The following is an 18,746-nucleotide window of genomic DNA, read 5'->3' on the forward strand; positions in this document are numbered from 1 at the left end:
TACTACTTCAGAACCTACTGCTGTTTATCAAAAGCTGGCTGATGATTAGTGACTGCCCTTTTACAAGGAAAAATGTATTCCTTTCTTTTTACCTGTGTTCAACCTTCAGATGCTTCCCATTTAATTTTAGCTTTTATATTTATAGATAGGATTTTTTTCTTTTCGTGGATTCACAGCTGTTGTGTTACTGTGCCTCTTGAGAACTCATTTTTGGGAATTTTATTCATTATTTTAATGGGCCAACTTCCTGAACTACTGCACTGATTGTGTACCTAAGACATTAGATACAGAAAGTGTAGCGTAACCAAGTTGGCATTACCTTTATATAGAGTAGTTAAACAAGTAAAAGGTAGAAGCATGCTTGATTAAGCACCAGGATTACTCAGAGCTGTGGAAAACCAAACATATTTCAACAGTCATTTAGTAAGAGACTGTAAGAATGGACTTAACCCAAAATGATTCTTGCATTTTACCTACAACTCAGTTTCTGTGTTTCCATCTTTTTTTTTAATTTTAATTTTAATTTTTATTTTTATTTTTATTTTTTTTTGAAAGAAAGTATGGAGAAGGGGAGAGGGAAGGAGAGAGAGAAATGGAATAAACTCGATAGCCGCCTTCCTCTGATGTAAAGGCATGAGAAGACTATCACAACCTCTGTAGACAGTTCAGCTTGCTGCTTACTTCCTTAAGAGTACTTCAGCTCTTTTTCCACACAAAGGACGTAGTTTGTCACTGTTTCAAAAAGTTTGAAAATGACATCAAAATTTTGAGTGTTAAGTGCAAATCTTCCACCTCCACAATTTACCAAACTAATGGAAAAAGACCATAAGTCTTGTAGCAAGATTGGTGCTCAAGTTGTACATGTTAGATGAAATAAAAAAAAAAAAAAGAAAATCTACTGTATGTTCCTGTGATAACTGTAGAACCTTCTGAACTCATTACTTTGTGTGAAACTTATTTTTATAGGTATTATGGCAACTTGACATATTTCGACGAAGTTTAAGAAGTTTAACTGGACATGTGTGTCAGGGAGATGCGTGCATATTTTGTGCATTAAAGGTAAATAATTTTTGGAAGAACCATCTTTCAAAATGAGGGGAAAATAATTTCACTAATTTTTACTATTTTATATCCCTATAGTACATATGTCTAGGTGATTCTAAGTCATTCTTGTGTAAAGAAACAATTTCGATTTAAGGACATTTGTAAAATGCTTATAACAAATTTTCTTATGCTTAACAAAGATATTTTACAGTCTGCTTAAATATAAAACTTTTGTCTATTGAAAGACAGTATAAATTGTTTGAAAACTTCCAGCTAGCCTCTCAGATTTCTGGTGTTCTTTGCTTTGCATGCATATGCTTTTGTTCTTTCCTGCAGTGTTTGAATACCATTCTTTTACAACAACTGTATTACTGTATGATAAGGTCTCAGGATTCTTTTCTTTCTCAGTTGACGGTAACAGTGCAGAACTTAATTGTTCAGTTTGTAAGTAATGAAAGGCAAGTAGTGGTACTAGAAAACTAATGAAAGCTGGAAACCTTTAGTGTTTGAAAGTAAGTCAGGTCTGCATATGTTAACTAGTGCATAAAACTTGCATTTAAAACAGTTCTGTAACTCATGTGAAGTCTGTAAGCAAATGTTGAGTTCTGTTAGTTTCTTACTGCTTTTACTGCACTGGTGTTTGGCTGCCTGCAGTTACTAGGGAAACAGCTGTAAGTATGGCATCTGTTTCGTTGGGATAAAAATACCAGTGGAAAAATGTATAGGGCTTTTTTTTTTTTTCAGTAGTATGCACTTTCTACTCTTACTGCAATTTGACAGTAAAGACACTTCTGGGATTCTAATACAGGGCTGTAGAGTGTGTAGTCAAATACAGTAGTAGATACAGTGATGCACAGAACTGGGAATCACTCACCTGGAGGGAGCTGAAAGGGACAACGCTATTTGAAAATGTAGTTCATTGAGGAAGCGGGTTTTGATGATGATAAACTGCAGACAAGGATAAGCAAAGTATTTTGGAGTTCATTCTCAGGGAGTTTCACAGACCAAACCTTGTTATTGAGTAAGCATTTTAGGCACAAACTGCAGTGATATCTATTTAATCTTTCAAGAGGTGGACAATCTATGTACGGTGTAGGTTTTTCAGCCATTTTTGGTGCTTATCATGATTGCAGTATTGTACAGCTGGTTTTGAATGTGTCTGTCTTTTTTCCAAACTTAGGGTTTGTTTTTTTTATAAGGTGCCATTCTATTTCTTTGGTTAAAATGGTTCATTTTAAAAAGCCAACAAGTTGAAGTAGGTTGAGACTACACATATTCAGATTAACTTCCTGAGGCTTTTATTCCAACCTTTTTATAAGCTCTTGACTCTACAGAACTTGTTGGGACTTTTTGATTCACTCGTGTTTGGATGCACATCGTGGAGTTCTGTGTGCTGGACGCTTGATCCTGTTCGTATATAAAGTCCAGACCATAACTCAGGCATGCCTCTATTTTTTCAGACAAAGTCTTGTGTCTGTCTAGGGATGATAGGTTTAGTTTCCTGGGGGTTTTTGTGTAGGGATTAATGTTCATATCTGATGTTATAATAAACTTTATAGCCTTTTCCTTTTGATTTGACCCATATTACATGTCAAGTTCTGGTCACATACAGTCTTGTCTGAAGCTGCACTGGAACTGCTTTTAAGAAATGAGGGATTGAAGGGTGACAATGGCTGGAATGTATGTGTTATACTAAATTCTCTTAACTCATTAAATCGCCGAAATCATAGTAAAAAATAATGTAGCAGCTTCAGTGTGCTCAGAAATATGAAGAAGGTAGTGCTCATGGTGCGTTGCAGTTGAACCTGTAAATAATGAATTGTTCCATTCTAGTGGTGCACTTGTGAAGACCAGGTGCTGCCTTTTTTCAAGCTAAACATACCACTTGCTGTATCTTAATACCCTCTCTCTTCCTGTAGTTTTTGGGACTCCAGAACAAAGTACTGTATTGCATCACTTTAAGTCACCTTCCAAAGCAACGTGCTAGCTTCAACTGCTTCATAAGGCTGCTGTAATTTAGGACTTGGTATTTTCCTTTTTCTTCAAGTATGTGTTCTTGAGGGATTGTTTCCTCCCATGATGTATCTTCTTGCACGATTGGTCTAAATGGCTTACTGTACCAGAATATTTCGCATTGGCTGGACTGTTATGTCTTCCTATTTTGATATGTTCCCAAGAATACTGATAAGAAGTGGTACTGCTGCCTGTCCTAAAATTGGTTAGAATGGAATTAGTTGTTGTTTTAACAGTTTCATTGTGATCTTTATAACTCCATGGCTAGCAGCCTAGGTGCTGAACTGAAAGCATGGCAGTTAACCCATTTGGAAGTATTTGTCCTCAGTCATTATGTACGCTTCTGGTTTTGCTTTCTTGGCTTTTGAGAGCAACTGGTTGAGTGCTTGTGTTTGTACTGTGTTCAGAACCAGAAGCATTTTGATTTTCATGCAGTGTATGTGCTGGATGAGGATGCATTTCAGTAAGTTGTTTGTGACTTGGGTTGGGGGGTTTGGGGTTTTTTTTGTTTGTTTGTTTGGGCTTTTTGGTTTTTTTTGGTGAGCTTGGGCTATTTTTATCCTTCCTACTTGTTCACCAATGATTTATCTGTATCAGCCTCTCCTCTAAATTAAAGGTGTAGACAATAAATTCTGGTTTACTTCGGTTTAATCCATTATCTTTTTCTTTTGATGGTGGTCTGAGAGTTAAATATGCTTTTTTCTTGATAACATTGGGGTGGGACTGTGATTGTGCAGGCTACTGAAATGAGCACACATCTGCGTAAATGCTTATCTGTACTTTTTTTTTTTTCTTTTTTTTTGCTGGACATGTAAGGCTCTGTTAAATACCAAAAATCACCTAGCAGACAAAATGGGAAGTGATAAATGTTTTTAAGGCAGAGTAAACTTTTACTGTCAGATCTGTTAAAACCTTAATTTTGAATGTTTACATTGAGATATTGACTGTAATTTTTATCAGTAATACATGCTTTTTGTTAATGAGAGGGAAGTTCAAATATTTGACACATACTTACCCTGGAATGCATCGTGGTTACAACAGTACTTTCTGTTAGCTCTGAAACTTTGCTTATCGGTGGTACCTTTGCTTTCTGTCCAACAGATTTTTATTTTTTTTTTTAACCATAGGCCTCCTATGTGAAGAATGTGTATCCTTATTTATATTTTACATATGTTCTCCTGATTTGCTTTGTCATTATTTCCTTCATCTTTCTGTAAAGTTTGACTTGGATGTCTTGACAGTGGAATACACCTTGTAATATCTGCAGATGTTTTCTCATTTCTTTAATAGCTTCTAACTTCAGTGTTCTTTCAGAATCAGCCTCCCTTACTTGCGAAATGATGAGGTCAGTTGCATACGTATCTCTGGCAAAAAGAATACTAGTAGCCAACTATCTCTTCTGGGAAATTAAGAAAAAATCAAGTGCAATTTATTCTCATCTTCTGGAGTGGCAGATACTGACCTGTTCTCTTGTACTGTGTGCCCTCGTTCAGCAGAGAGCTGATTTAATAGCAAGGATTATCAGCATTCTATCAGACTTGTAGAAGTGTTTTGCATAGCCCTAATTTTAATAAAGATACACTCCTGTCTGAAGTAGTAATGTACATGTTACATTGTTGAATGAGTGATGGGTTTTAAACTAACCTGAGTGCTATTACATTATGCCCTAAGAAGTGCACACCGTCTGTAAAGATGAGCTATGTATGCATGAGCCACTGTGTTCCAGTGGCCAGATTAAAAAAGCTGTATAATTACAGACAAAGGCTTGTGTTGCTTCTGGGAACTAAAGTAAATTGCTTGCACTTTTATATACTTCTGTGGTGGTCTACCACTGGATCAATGTTCAGTTTGGTAGCATAACTTTTTATAATGGAATGAGTAATAGAACGTGGAACCTAAGTAACTTTAGGAGAGAACAAGACATTCTGAAGTTGCATAGATTTATAAACACTTCATATATTTGTTGTTTAGGCATGCAGCATAGGAACTGGTGTATTTATGCAGAACCATGGTGTCTAGTCAAGTGGGTCATGAAGCTAAGTAATCGTATTTCTTCCTAGGCAATATTTTCACAATTTCAACACAGTCGAGAAAAAGCACTCCCATCAGATAACATGAGACATGCCCTGGCAGAAAGTTTTAAGGATGAACAGCGTTTCCAGCTTGGATTCATGGATGATGCAGCAGAATGTTTTGTAAGTATTCTTTGTGATAGTTGAGTACAGTTATGGTATTTTCGTGGATGCTAAGCTGGACTGTTGTTCTGGTAGTTCCAGGCTTACAGGTGGGACACAAGTGATATTACTGACATTCTTTATGCCAGTTCAGGGGAACAGACACATGCAGTAACTGTCAGGTAATGTGGGGTGGAGTGATCTTGAACTTTCTCCTTACTTTATTCCCTAACTCTGTAAGTCAGGCAGAGGAATTTGTGAAACATCATTACTACAGGAGGTTGGTGAGGTTGATGAACTCGCAATCACTTCTACAAGTTTTTGGGTGGAGAGAAGGGTTATCTCCTCGGGAGAAGAGGCACCTACAAATTTGAATATGTAGTCTATTACTCCAAATATTCTCTCAGCAGCTATTGAAATATGTTCCATTACAACTAGCCAGTTCATTACTGCAGAAGAGATTTCCATTTTGTTATCCAAGAGAGAGTGAAAACTTGAAGATCTTGACTCTTGCTGAAATTATGTTCTGCTTTTGAGTGTCTCGTTGAAAAATGAGGCATTACTGTGGCCGTAAAAGATGATTCAAGATTGCATAGAACACTGGTAAAGAAGCCTTTCTAATAAGACCTGTGAATAAGACAGTGAAAACTGTTCAATAACAAAAATTAAAAAAAAAAAAAGAAAAAAGAAAAAGAAATCTATATTAAACTTCAGAGACAGATCTGAGGAACAGAACATATTGTGGCTGCTTGGATTACTTTAAGCTTTGAGCGTCCTTAGGAAGTATCCACAAATGAAATACCTACCTGCCAGATGCATTTTCATATACATGGGAAAATCCAGCTGAGAACTCCTGAAAGTGGCTCTTTGAGATCTTGCAGTCAGGATTGCAGTTATGAAGGAGAATCTGTCATTAGTGCTCCATCAAATCAAAATGCATTTGGACCCCTAAAGTTATCAGCTGTCTGACCTACTTGAATAGATTTACTTCTCCCCCTTACCTCTGGTACTTTAGGCGAAAGGTTTAAAAATGGCCATGCTGATTCATGGGCCAAACTGATGAAAATCACAGTACCTTTCTTTCCTTTTTATTTTCCTTTCTTTTAAAGGGAAAAAGTGAGATTTGGGATGGGATCAAGCATGTGCTATTTATGAGCTTTTTCCATGCTTCTGTCAGTAGTACTTGCATCAGTGCATGTGCTAAACGTGATCAGATTGCTGTGCAAAGAAAAACATAAAAGTATGAAAAACTGCGACAGGGTCCAAAAAATATTTCAGTCATTGCATGCAATGACATGAATGTCGTGTCTTACTGTAAGAACAGCTTTTTAAATTTTTCTTGAAGACTCACTTCCTTCAGAGGAGAATGCACTCTGGAGGAACAGTTGGGTAACTTGTTTAATGCTGTTTTGTTAATGTTTGGAAACTTTGAGATGAAGAGAATTCCCATCCACTGGATTGTGAATAGGGATGGAATTAAATACTCATTAAATTTGCAGGTGGAATATTTGGAGGCAAGGGGAGTAGTTGAAGTGTTAAACTGTAATTTTGCTCATATATTCTGACTTCATCAGTTCAGTTTTTATTTACATTATTATTTCTGTTTAGGAAAATATCCTTGAGAGGATTCATTTTCACTTAGTGCCAAACAGTGAAACAGATATGTGCACTTCAAAATCCTGTATTTCTCATCAGAAGTTTGCTATGACACTGTACGAACAGGTCAGACCTTTATATTGCTTTAACAAATTATTTGTTTCCACTGTCCTGAGTAAATAAAAATAAAAGTGTTTTTATTTTTTTAGTGTGTATGTCGCAGTTGTGGAGCATCATCAGACCCATTGCCTTTTACAGAATTTGTGCGTTATATTTCTACCACAGCCTTGTGGTAAGAGCTTTTATTCTTGTATCTCATTTCTGTATGTACACCCTTTCAATAATAAGCAAAGCATGCCAGAGAAATGCAGTAAGTGTTAAAAATAAATGTGTATTCCTTTGTTAAAATGTGGTTTTGAGATAAGGTCCAAAAGTAACATTTGGATTTCAAAACCAAGATGTAGCAAGATCTTGACAAAAAGGATGTGTGTATTGCTACTGGTTTACCACTGTATCTTTTCTTATATTCATAAGATATAGTTAACTGAGAGTTGACTGAAATCCATTAACACTTAAGAAGGGAGATCCATAGTTACTTCAACTTACTTTTTACAGCAATGAAGTTGAAAGAATGATGGAGAGGCATGAGCGTCTCAAGCCGGAAATGTTTGCAGAGTTGCTGCAGGCAGCAAATACTACAGATGACTACAGAAAGTGTCCTGTAAGTAAACAAAGATGTTGCATTACTTTAAGATACAAGGGAGAACTTTTTAGGCTATTAAGTCAGGCTAAATTATTCCCCTAAAAGCAGCATTACCAGTGGTTACTTCAGCTCAGTCCAGCTTAGGGTAAAAAAAGCCCTTAAATTTACGTTTTATTGCTCTGGTTTATAGATAAATGTGATGGTGTAGGTGCAGGTGGCCTGTTTAGATAAAGTTGAGTTTAGCTCTATGCTTAACTGTTCTTCACTTGTTGTTCAACATAGAGCTAGGTGGTTTTCATTAGGTGGTTTTGTTTAGTTGAACAGATGTATCTTATGAGTGAAGCTGCTTTAGTTCATATACTAACAGCTTGTCTTCTATTGGAATAATTTTGTGCTTCTATTGACAAAAATAGTCTATTTTAGTTTGTTCTACTTAATCCTGTCTTCCTTAAGTGGTTCTGTGTAAATACAGTTAATTTAGGAACCATAAAAAGTACACAAGAAACAAACACACCTAGGCTTAAATGATGAAATGGAGGGGGGAACAAAAGAGAAATTGTGATGGTGACTTGGATGTTTTCAGCGGTTTCTTTTTTAAGGTGGTGATTGGATGTAGAATTTTAGCTGTAGTCCTCATCAGAGTGTTTTAATGATGAAGGATTTTATCTTTAAATTGTTAGGAAAAAAACCCCCAATAATTAAATCTGAGAATTAGATTAAGTTGCGGAGTTGTTTTGTAGCGCTATTTCTTGTCTAGTAACTCAGCTTTGGTCTTCCAGTTTTTAAACATCTTTGTTTTCCCTCCCATTGCTTTCCCCCACCCCCCACCCCCTTTTTTTCTAGAGTAACTGTGGTCAAAAAATAAAAATTCGTCGTGTTCTTATGAACTGTCCTGAGATCGTCACGATCGGTTTAGTCTGGGATTCAGAACACTCTGATCTGACAGAAGAGGTTATGCGGAACCTGGCAACACAACTTTATCTTCCTGGGGTATCTGGCCTAAAACTTACAATTTGCTTATTCTGTAATTTCATTTTACATGTATTTTAGATATATATACAAATACATATGTATTTTCGAAAAAGCACACTTCAACTTCAAAGTTGGGCTACTTTTACTATTCCTTACAATATGCTGCTTTATGTAGTTTCTGTGAGAGGAAAAAGTCCTGTCAGAAGTGTTGGTCTTGTGCCTAGGTACAAAGATGAATGTCGGTGAATTCCTAGTTGAAAATCTGGGTTTATCATGTTCAAATTGAAATTCGTGGAATCACTCCAGAGCACTATTGTTTTACCCTTTCAACTGTGCAAAAATAAAGTAGACCTACTAAGTGCAAAAATAATTTATACTCATGAGAAATTGTATAATGCAGCAGGATATTTTCAATATCAATTCCTTTGGTGAAATGCTTGCAGTAGGTCTGGAAATTGAGGCTAAATGTTTTACATAGAATTTAAAATATATAACCATTTTTACAGCTGTTCTATAGGGTTACGGATGAAAATGCCAAAAATAGTGAACTTTTTCTTGTGGGAATGATTTGCTACACAAGCCGACATTACTGTGCCTTTGCTTTTCACACCAAGAGTTGCAAATGGGTGCTGTTTGATGATGCGAATGTAAAAGAGGTAAATGCTGCTTTTACTGCTGCCAAATTTAGTGATCTTTACTCTTCTAAAATGCATTCTTCTGACACAACACTTGAAACAAGTCAAACGCTTTAATAAACCTTTAGTTTTGTAAATCAGTTTTCACAAATTAATTTTGGTATTGACTTCACTGCTATACAGTTCTGCCTTCCAAATGTCAGGTGTTTCAGAGTGTTCCTGCACTTGTCTACTGTTGAGTTTGTACTTCTTGTAATGAAAAAGATGCCCTAATTACCAGCAGCTGTATCCATAGTGTTGATGGTCTGATTGTTAGCCCATGTAATACTGGTTCTAGCTTTTTGCTGCAGTTTACATAAACTCTTGTGGCAGAATGTTGAATCTTAATATACCTTTGGAATCAGGTTAATAATTTATTCTTTCCGTAATTGTGTTGAATGATGTTGATCAACTTTTGGGCTTTTGTCTTGAGGTTTTTTTGTTTGTTCTTAGATCGGAACAAAATGGAAAGACGTGGTCTCCAGGTGCATTCGATGTCACTTTCAACCGTTGTTGCTATTTTATGCTAACCCAGATGGCACAGCTGTATCTCCAGAAGATGCTCCAAAGCAGATTATTCACTGGTCTCAGTGCAAAGCAGCAGGAGGAAATGGCGAAGAATTGGGTAATTAAGATAGATATTATTCTTTTTAAGTAACAGTATCAAATATATTTCTGAAGTGGGGGTTATAAAGGAGAAGGTAATGGATGCGCTGCTTTGTTCTTTAATACTTTCATTGATAATTATCTGAAAAGTCTTGAAAGAGATTAATGTATATGTTCAGTACTAGAACTGTTTGGTTTGTGTCTGATAAGAGAATACAAATTGAGACTCATGGATAATGGGGAAAAGAGATTTTTCTATTTTAAATTGTTCATAAGTACACATAACAAGAAATCTCAGAAGAAAATCATAGTATACTTTTATATGTGTATATTGATACATTTAAGATACCTTTTAAAATGCTGTTAAAAGATACTTCAAAGCTTCATGCAGGTATGGAGCATGTGTGTATGTGTATATGCACACAGAGCACAATTCAGAGCTTTGGGAAAAATGAGGAGGAGCTACAGGAAACTTCTTTTCTCCAAGATTTGTATGGCATAGGCCTCAATATGTAAGAATCCTGTCTTTTGGTTCTGTAGTCTGTACCGCTGGCTTGGGTTTTTTTTGGGTTTGGTTTTTTTTTTCTGTTAAATATAACATACTTGTAAATTAATTAAAAAAACCAATTGAATTTTATGTGTTCCTCTTCACATAATGAGTAGCAAGAGGACACGGACCTCTTCAGGGAAGAAAGACTTTGAGGACCCTGTTCCACTGCAGTCTACACTAGAAATTTGGCAGTATATAAAATATTACAGAAACTTATTGCCTAGCATACTGAAATGTGGTGTGGTTTTTTGTACAGTTTTTTTAATTTTTTATCCACAATTAAAGAGTTTTCTGATTTTTTTTTTAAATTTAGATATTGGAAACCTTATATTAGGAAGCCTTTTATTTCTAAAGATAGATGTGTTATTTGATAGGATTTGAAAAGCATTCTGCTTCTAAATCAGACCACTTGAAAGAGAATGGAATTGGAGACCCCACTAACCAAAGAAGTAATAAGAAACTTCAGCCAGAGAATTCCGCGTTCAGTAGAAGCCATATTCAAGCTAGTGGCGGTAGAGGTCCAGGTATGTATTTCCTACCCCTGAAAAAAACCCAAACATCTTATTTACCAAAACATTTAATAATAGCATAACAGGTATGTGCTAATGTCTGGGCTAAAACTATTTCTAAAGGAAGAATTCCACCACTGACTTGAATGAGTCTTTGAGTAACAATTAATGTTTTAAGTAATATCTGTTATGGAATGCTAACTTTTCATGAGAACTGTAAATGCAAAACTTTTTTTATTACCCCTGCACTAAAGTTGCTCTTGAGGCCTTGATCCATTTCTCAAACATCAGCATGCCTTCCAGTCGTACTGTCAGTTAAAAGACACATTAGAAACTTGAAGCTGATTGATCTTGTGGAGCACATGGTGTGGCTCTGTGGATCATTGGTTATTTGAGGAACACTGTTCCCCACACTGTTGTGATATGCAGCATTATTTATAGTACTGTAGATTAATGAACTTTATCTTATGTTTGGAAAAAATGGCAAAAAAGTTGTCTTACCTGATTAAAAACCCATTATATCTTTACATTAGGCTTCCAAGCAAAATCAAGCTGTAAGTAGTCATACGAGGCAGTGTCTTCTGCGTTACTAGTCAGAATGCCTTTGCTCTGAACTCCCCATACTTCTCAGGTGGAGAGATGCTGCCTGCTTTGAGATGTTTCCCTTCTCTGTTTATTGTTGAGTTCCTAGACTTACTAAAACTGAGAAAGCTCAGCTCAGTAACTTTTTTCATGGAGTCATGGCCCAAAAATGGTCAGTATTTAGTTCAGAAATAGAATGATTGTTTTCAGAAACAGTGACTCCACTGTTACAATAAAAAGTAAACCTTCACATTTAGACAAGTTTTAACTTAAATTTATTTTGTCAGTATAATTCATAAAATTTGATGCAAATAGTGTATGCTTTGAAAGTGTCTTGATCGTTCAATTTTAATAACTAAGAGGTGTTTGTAAGACATGCTTGACGTAATGCTACTTTGGTTACTTTCGTTAGCTACGCTTAGTAGTTTCCTTGGAGATTCCTGTATGTTTATATCTATACTATACTCTCATTTTCTTAATTTGTCTTTTAAAGTAGTACTAATATTAAAAACTAGATGTTATGGTACGTAAATATATTTGTGTGTTTAGATGATGAGTATTACCTTTTAGTACTGATCTTTGACAAAAAGTATTTTCTGCAGCTAAGTTAGGTTACAGCGATCAAAAGGACAGGCTAAAGGACATATCCCGAGAGTGTGCTCAGAAAGCTGCCGATATGAAAAACTTCACATCTTTACGAAAAGATGCAGACCGAGGACCAAGAAAAGAGCCTGGGAGACAGAGAGGTACACTTTAAAAATACGGCCAGAGAATCAGTGGGTTAAATTGATTGATTGGCATCAACACTAGCTGTGCAGATCTTTTTCTCCTTTTAAGAGAATGCATTGTAAGATTAGGGTTTCCCAGTTTTTAGTGTTCTGAATTACATACTGAATTTGTTGAGATTAGCGTAAGAAATAGTAATACTGTAACTATCAGTTAAATATTAATGAGAACTTTAATCGAGCTTTTTTCTTTTCCGTCTCATAAGATTTGATTGGGGAAGATCGTTCCAACGTGAAGTTGGGGTCTCCTCCAGTTGGAAATGGATTTAGACACTGTGCTGATCAGCGCATATACAGCAGCCAGGGAAGAGGCTCCTATAAGCATGATAGTGCAGCTCACCAAGCAAAGCTTTCTGTACAGGCCCTTGGATCAAATAAACCAGAAGCTTTTCCTACTGGGGAGAAACCAACAGGAAGGACCCGGACCGATGGTGTCACTGGCTATGATACAGACACCAGTCAAGACTCTAGGGACAAAGGCAGTATCATCAGTGGCAGAAGCAGAACTAAAGGTTGGAAACCTATGCGAGAGACGCTAAATGTAGACAGCATTTTCAGTGAGACTGAGAAAAAACAGCACAGCCCAAAGCACAAGGCAAATCTGAACAGTAAACCTAAGCATGAAAAGGAGCGAAGCTTTAACCATTGGCCAAAAGAGAACCAAATCCAGAAAGGTTTGATGACTATATATGAAGATGAAACAAAACAGGATACAGGAAGCCGAAGTTCACTGGATTCAGAGGGAAAAGGGAATGCTGAAAAAAGCAAAGGATTTACAGAGAGAAAAATCCATGGTGATAACTGGCAAATTCAGAGGACAGAATCTGGATATGAAAGCAGTGATCATATCAGCAATGGATCTGCAAATCCAGACTCGCCTGTTATTGAAGGAATTAATCAAACAGATATCAAGAATGTTAAAGAAAGTGCTTCCTGCAGGTAATGCTAGTGCTCTTAACTTGCATAGATTGTATTTAACAGCAAAATTAGTTGTTCTAATGTTTGTGTTGCTTCAGAAAAAAAAAAAAGAGAACATGCTTTGGAACTTTGTAAGCTTGAGGTTAAGTATGTAGCAAGGTATCTAGCAATAAGGGTGTGGACAATTTAGTGTTAAGTTTACTTTCAGTCTGAGGCTGCAACTGTAGTTCTGTTTGGAAGGCACTGAGCTACCTTATGATGGCAGTGAGCCAGAACTGCTAAGCTCTGCTGAGGGGCAGGGTGTGTTAATTTGAATTAATTGCTACATTTCTTCAGTTACAAGATTTTTAGACTGCAGGTAACTTGCCATCTGTAATGGAATACCAGCATCTATATAAATCATACCTGTAACAGCCGTACAGAAGGCCTCTGACAAGAGATGGGAATGGCAGTAGGTGAATCTTGTATAGTGTTACTAGTCATTGTTCTGAAATCCAGTTTTCTAGAACACTTCAGATATATATTGCTCACTTGATAATTGATTGGCCTGTTTAAAAGAAATCTTTGCTGAAAAGCATAAAATTACTAGAACTGGCCAAAAATGTCAGTAGTAGCTAAATTTTATTAAACTTCCTCAGAACTGATGTACGCTAGTAACAAGTATGTTGCCCAGAGATATTGTGGAGTCTCGGTCTGTGGAGATACTCATAACAAAACTGGACATGGTCCTGGCCAGCCTGCTGTAGTTGACCCTGCTTGAGTAAGGGGGTGTTGGACTAGGTGATCTGATGAGATCTCTTCCAACTGAAACCATTATGTGGTGCTATGAAATATAAAGTTATCAACCTTTCACATGTGATTTTCTTTGTGTGTCTTAAACTGCACGTGGACCATAGTTTCTACGAGAAGCCATCTATTTTTCTTCTAAATCTTGTTTGTAACCATAAAATGGAAGAGCTCAGCTATGAGACCAAGCCTAGTCACAAATGATTGCTAGATTTGAGAAAATTTTTGGATGTGTATTTTCATGAAAAGTTATTTTAGGGGGGAAGAGAATAGCAAATACCAGGAAATTAAGTCTCTGATTACTCTAAGCAGAGATGAAAAACTTTAAAACTTACTTCATGAAGTATCGTAGCAATTTATCCAAACAATTTTTTTATTTAAAACATATAAAATACAGCTTCTGTATAAATTGAAAAGCCTTTGATTATTTTGGTGCTGCAAGAAAGTACAATCAGTCATTTGCTTAGTTGTTAGTTTCCTAGGGGGTTATTTTATTTCACATAATAAGCATAAATAAGGACATAAAAATGACCGTGCCAGGGTAGGGCCAAAGGTTCATCTAAAATGCAGTTCTATACCAGTAGCTGGTAGCAGATGCTTATGAAAGATGACAGCAGACAGAGCAGTATTTTGTAAGTGGCCTCTGTTGTCTTTGGGTGCTTTTTGGACCTTGTGATCTGGAGATTGACTGTGGTGTCCACTTCCCATTAAAAATGCTTTATCCCATGCATTTATCTGTTCCCCTCTTTTCTTCCCCCCTTCCCGCCTTTCCCCTCCCAACAAACTGTACCAAACCCTGCTGTACAAAAAACCTTATGGGCTTTTTACTGGTTAACGATAGAAATATGTGTAAAGCTACTCCAAGCCATGTTTATATTTTTCAGTGTTTACAGTGGCCTCGAACACTGATTTCTACAGTTACAACCATGCCTCATTTTTAAACGTGCCCAAGAGGTAATGGGATGCCTGAATGCTGCAGGTGTCTTTTTTTTTGAGAGAAAATATGATAAGTCGGTTAATTAAGAATCTGCTTACATTGTTGGTTAAATATTTGTCAAAGGAAAAAAACCTACTCTATCAAAATACAATTGATTTGTTGGGACTTTCAGAAAGATTTTATATGACTGGTAATTAGAACTGACTGGCAATACCCCCTAGTTCCCTTCTAACTGTTCAGACTTTGTCTAATAAAACCAAAAAAAATCAGCTTAATTAATTGAATGTTCTTTTAGAAGGTGGAAAGAAGACTTAGTGTTTTGTTTTCTGTTAAGTTCTTTCCCCATCCTTCCACTTTCTTTGAGTATTTTTCTTGTTTCCTTGTCCTTTCAATAACAAGAGTTTGTTTTCTTTTTTCTTTAATTGAAAAACTGCCACTGTGTATCTTCTTCCCTGCCTTACTCTTGGAGAAGGAAGGAATTGGCAGGGTGTTTGTCAGCTCCCTATCTGGATGGGTAAGGCATGCTTTTTGCTTAAGTAAAGCAGCAAGCTTTAAATCTGCTGGGGTTTTTAGTTACTTTTTGTTCTGCTCTTATGTTTGCTGCTGTAATCTTCCAGTTTGAGGAAAAAGTTTTTAAATTAAAATTCCCTATGAATGAAAGACCAAGTGGCAGTCACAACATAGAAGAATGGCGTTTGTTGTCACAACAAAGTGTTAATGAATAGCAAAATGTCAAACTAGGAAAATGAGCAAGGTAGAATGTAAGTTAACAGCTTACATGTAATCAATATTGATATTGATGGGATTTTTTGCATTTTTAGAAAAATTAAGCTTGCCATAGTCAGATGCTGCTATATGTTTACCTTTGACATATTCAGAGTGTAAACTTACCACTGAAAAATCTGTGTTTCAGACATGGATGATACTCATGATATAAGTTGGAAGCCATATAATACCACATAGGAAGTATTATTTTGCTGCATTGAAGTGGCACCTTTAAGTAAAACCTACAAATAAATTTAATTAGGTGACCAGTGGTTTCTGTTCTATTTGAAAATCACTACAGAAAACAGGTATTAAAAACTGTCATGCTTTCTTGAGGATCTCTGTTAATAAGCATTTTTTGAGATGATTAAGAAATTCTTTAGTTTACGAGGAAAAAGTGAGAAATAGCTACCAGCTGCAAAGATGGCACATCGTTTTCCTGTTGTTAATAACTTTGGGAACCAACTGTCTTTATTAAGCAGGCTGATGTGATATTAAGATCAAGAAGATACGCTTTCTATGTGCTGCATATTAGACATCCTGCTGTTATACTCTCGAATAAGGCTGGGATGAGTGGGCATCCAGTCTCCAGAACAGACTGGGAATACCAGCCTCACAAACTATACTTTTTGTCTGTTCATATTAAAGGACTCAGGTCATCCTAAATTTTTCTGCATCAGCACAGCCTGTCACGAGTGGGAGTGGTATTAAAAGTATTGAAGGGCCACCCAACTATGTTACGTTCTTCTGTAAAGTGTGTCTGTTAGTAAAAAAAGTGGCAGTAATGGTAACAAGAGTCAGTTTCACGTAGGAAAAGTTTTTATGCTTGTATGCAGTTAAGGCAATAAAGTTTGTGATCATACATCAATAGTTTAAGCCTTCAAAGTACACACATGCTTCTTTTACAGTGAACAGAACCTGTCAACCAAAAAAGCTGACAATGTGTTACATCCAGTATCCCAGCAGAACAGAAACTTTTATGGTAAGAACTTAAACTTGTATAAAGAATAAGAAGCTTTCTAAAAATAATTTAGATGTACCAAAATTTTACTAACTAATATCATATCATTAAATACTAACTAATATCATATAAGACATGGACAGCTTTCTGATTGGCCTTTTTTATTTAATAATTTTGCTGCATAAGTTCATGTAATGATATTTTATAAAATTGAAAAAATGTATATACAATTTATCATTGATTTTTCTTTTTTAAAAAACCACAATGAAATGTTTCAAAGGTAGACAATTTGTATAACAGGTTGGCTATATTTAGGTGGATTAGAAGAAAGTTGGCGTGGAATTTATGGCTATTTTTGGGCATGATATTAGGCATGATATATAACTTATATATTTATATATATAATACAAAATATATTTTTTATATAAAATTTGGGCATGGTATATAAAAATGATATTTTTATATAGTTTTTTCAGTAGAGTTTTCTTGCTGATTCATCATAGCCTGTATATGCTGTCTTTTTAAAATGGCAAAAGAAATCTATATTGTGGGGTTTTGTCATCCACAGTGAATTCCACATTTTGTTCTTGTTCATATTTTTAACCTTTTCAGTGAGTTAGACTGATGGATAAAGATGAAAAATGTTCATATCCCTTCTTGGTACATTGGGATGGAAATGTGATGGAGCAGCACTTCAGTAGCAGTATCAGTGTTTTCAGGGGTATTTAAAGTATTCTGTTCCTCTAAGCACCTTCATTTGTTCAGTTTCTTGGCTTTCTTGTGGAGCAAATGTACATTGTAAAAGGATTCCTAACTATCTGCCATAATAAAAGAGTTCCCAAATAGAGGGCTGGGTTTATTTCAGTGCTCCACCATCATGTAAACAAAATTGTGTTATGATGGTAGCAGCAGTAGTAGTTCCCTACTTCTGTGCTAGGTCATGAATATGCATGGTGGGAGTTTACTTGTTCTTAGCATCTCCTTTCAGACAGCAGTGGCAACGCTTTAGCAGGGGTTGGACTAGATCATCTCCAGAAGTCTCTTCCAGCCCTGACAGTTCTGCGATTCTGTTTGAGTCATGTAAAAGTATGACATGTCTCCAAAAGCACCAAAGTAATAGGCATGGGGATATTTTTTTTTTTTGTACTTGGATCTATTTTAAATACAGTATTTTGGTCTGGAAAATGTAAGTATTGTTTTGAGAGGCCACAGCTTCTTTGTAAATTGTTAGATAGTCAGGATACAATGATTCTTGCTGCAGTCGTCATCTCCTGGTGTATTTTGTTACAAAGCATTTTCTTTATGGGCTGATCAGTTTGTCCTTCCTTGTGCATATCATATACCATTGCCTCCTGAGGAAGTGGCCAGCACGTAACTGCTTCTGGCTGGTGTAGGCTCCCCATAAAAGAACACAAACCACAGTTGTTCACCAGGATTAGTGATTTTACCAAGTGACATGACAAAGGGCAACAGTTTTAAACTGAAAGAGGGTAGATTTAAATTGGACGTAAGGAAGAAATTTTTTTACATCAAGGGTGGTGAGGCACTGGAGCAGTTTGCCCAGAGCAGCTGTGGATGCCCCATCACTGGAAATGTCAAGGTAGGCTGGAGAGGGCTCTGAGCAACCTGGTCTAGCAGGTGTCCCTGCCCATGGCAGGGGAGTTAAACTTCGATGATCTTCAAAGATCCCTTCCAATGCAAACCATTCTACCATTCATTGATTCTGTGATTTCTGGATGCTCAAATCTGGCATAAAATATCCAGTGTGATTCATTTTCACTGGCCTTAATCAGTGCTTTCTTTTTAATCCAATGGAAATTATTAAATGTAAATCCCTGTTTCTGTTGCTTATATTCAGCTTTGAGAATACATTTCGCAGTTTAATGTTTTTGGTTGTATGGGTTTCCTCTTTTCTTTTTAGCAAGTATGTATGTTCCTTCTGTGCCCACCCCCCTGTGGCTGTGCCCCCCACCCACCAGAAAAAAAAAGGGGGGCAGGGGAGCGGAGAAAAAACACGGTAATTTTGGTTCACTCTGTTTTCCCCAAAAGCCTTTCCATGAGCTTTCTCGGTGGATACTAAGGAAGCTTTTTTTTTTTTTACTAAAAAAATATCTGGGTAGACTGTGGTTCCACTTGTTTTCCTTCAAGATATGAAGCAATATCAGGAAGAT

General features: G+C 36.3%; 1 protein-coding gene across 4 annotated transcripts in view; it reads left to right on the plus strand.

Moving 5' to 3' along the window:
* Positions 1 to 18,746, plus strand: part of USP53 (ubiquitin specific peptidase 53) — a 40,618-nt gene that overhangs the window by 11,191 nt on the left and 10,681 nt on the right. For 2 of the 4 annotated variants that reach the window (XM_056357544.1, XM_056357535.1), the window contains exons 3-15: positions 967 to 1,059; positions 5,118 to 5,252; positions 6,840 to 6,953; positions 7,037 to 7,119; positions 7,443 to 7,548; positions 8,374 to 8,520; positions 9,009 to 9,158; positions 9,630 to 9,801; positions 10,707 to 10,856; positions 12,026 to 12,169; positions 12,415 to 13,147; positions 15,319 to 15,363; positions 16,523 to 16,596. In XM_056357544.1, the coding sequence (XP_056213519.1) occupies positions 967 to 1,059; positions 5,118 to 5,252; positions 6,840 to 6,953; positions 7,037 to 7,119; positions 7,443 to 7,548; positions 8,374 to 8,520; positions 9,009 to 9,158; positions 9,630 to 9,801; positions 10,707 to 10,856; positions 12,026 to 12,169; positions 12,415 to 13,147; positions 15,319 to 15,363; positions 16,523 to 16,596 (2,146 nt within the window). The remainder of the gene's footprint in view (positions 1 to 966; positions 1,060 to 5,117; positions 5,253 to 6,839; positions 6,954 to 7,036; positions 7,120 to 7,442; positions 7,549 to 8,373; positions 8,521 to 9,008; positions 9,159 to 9,629; positions 9,802 to 10,706; positions 10,857 to 12,025; positions 12,170 to 12,414; positions 13,148 to 15,318; positions 15,364 to 16,522; positions 16,597 to 18,746) is intronic. The other 2 variants (XM_056357552.1, XM_056357558.1) reach the window with 2 other exon arrangements.

This window comes from Falco biarmicus, chromosome 1 (assembly GCF_023638135.1).
Source record: "Falco biarmicus isolate bFalBia1 chromosome 1, bFalBia1.pri, whole genome shotgun sequence".
Taxonomy (NCBI): domain Eukaryota; kingdom Metazoa; phylum Chordata; class Aves; order Falconiformes; family Falconidae; genus Falco; species Falco biarmicus.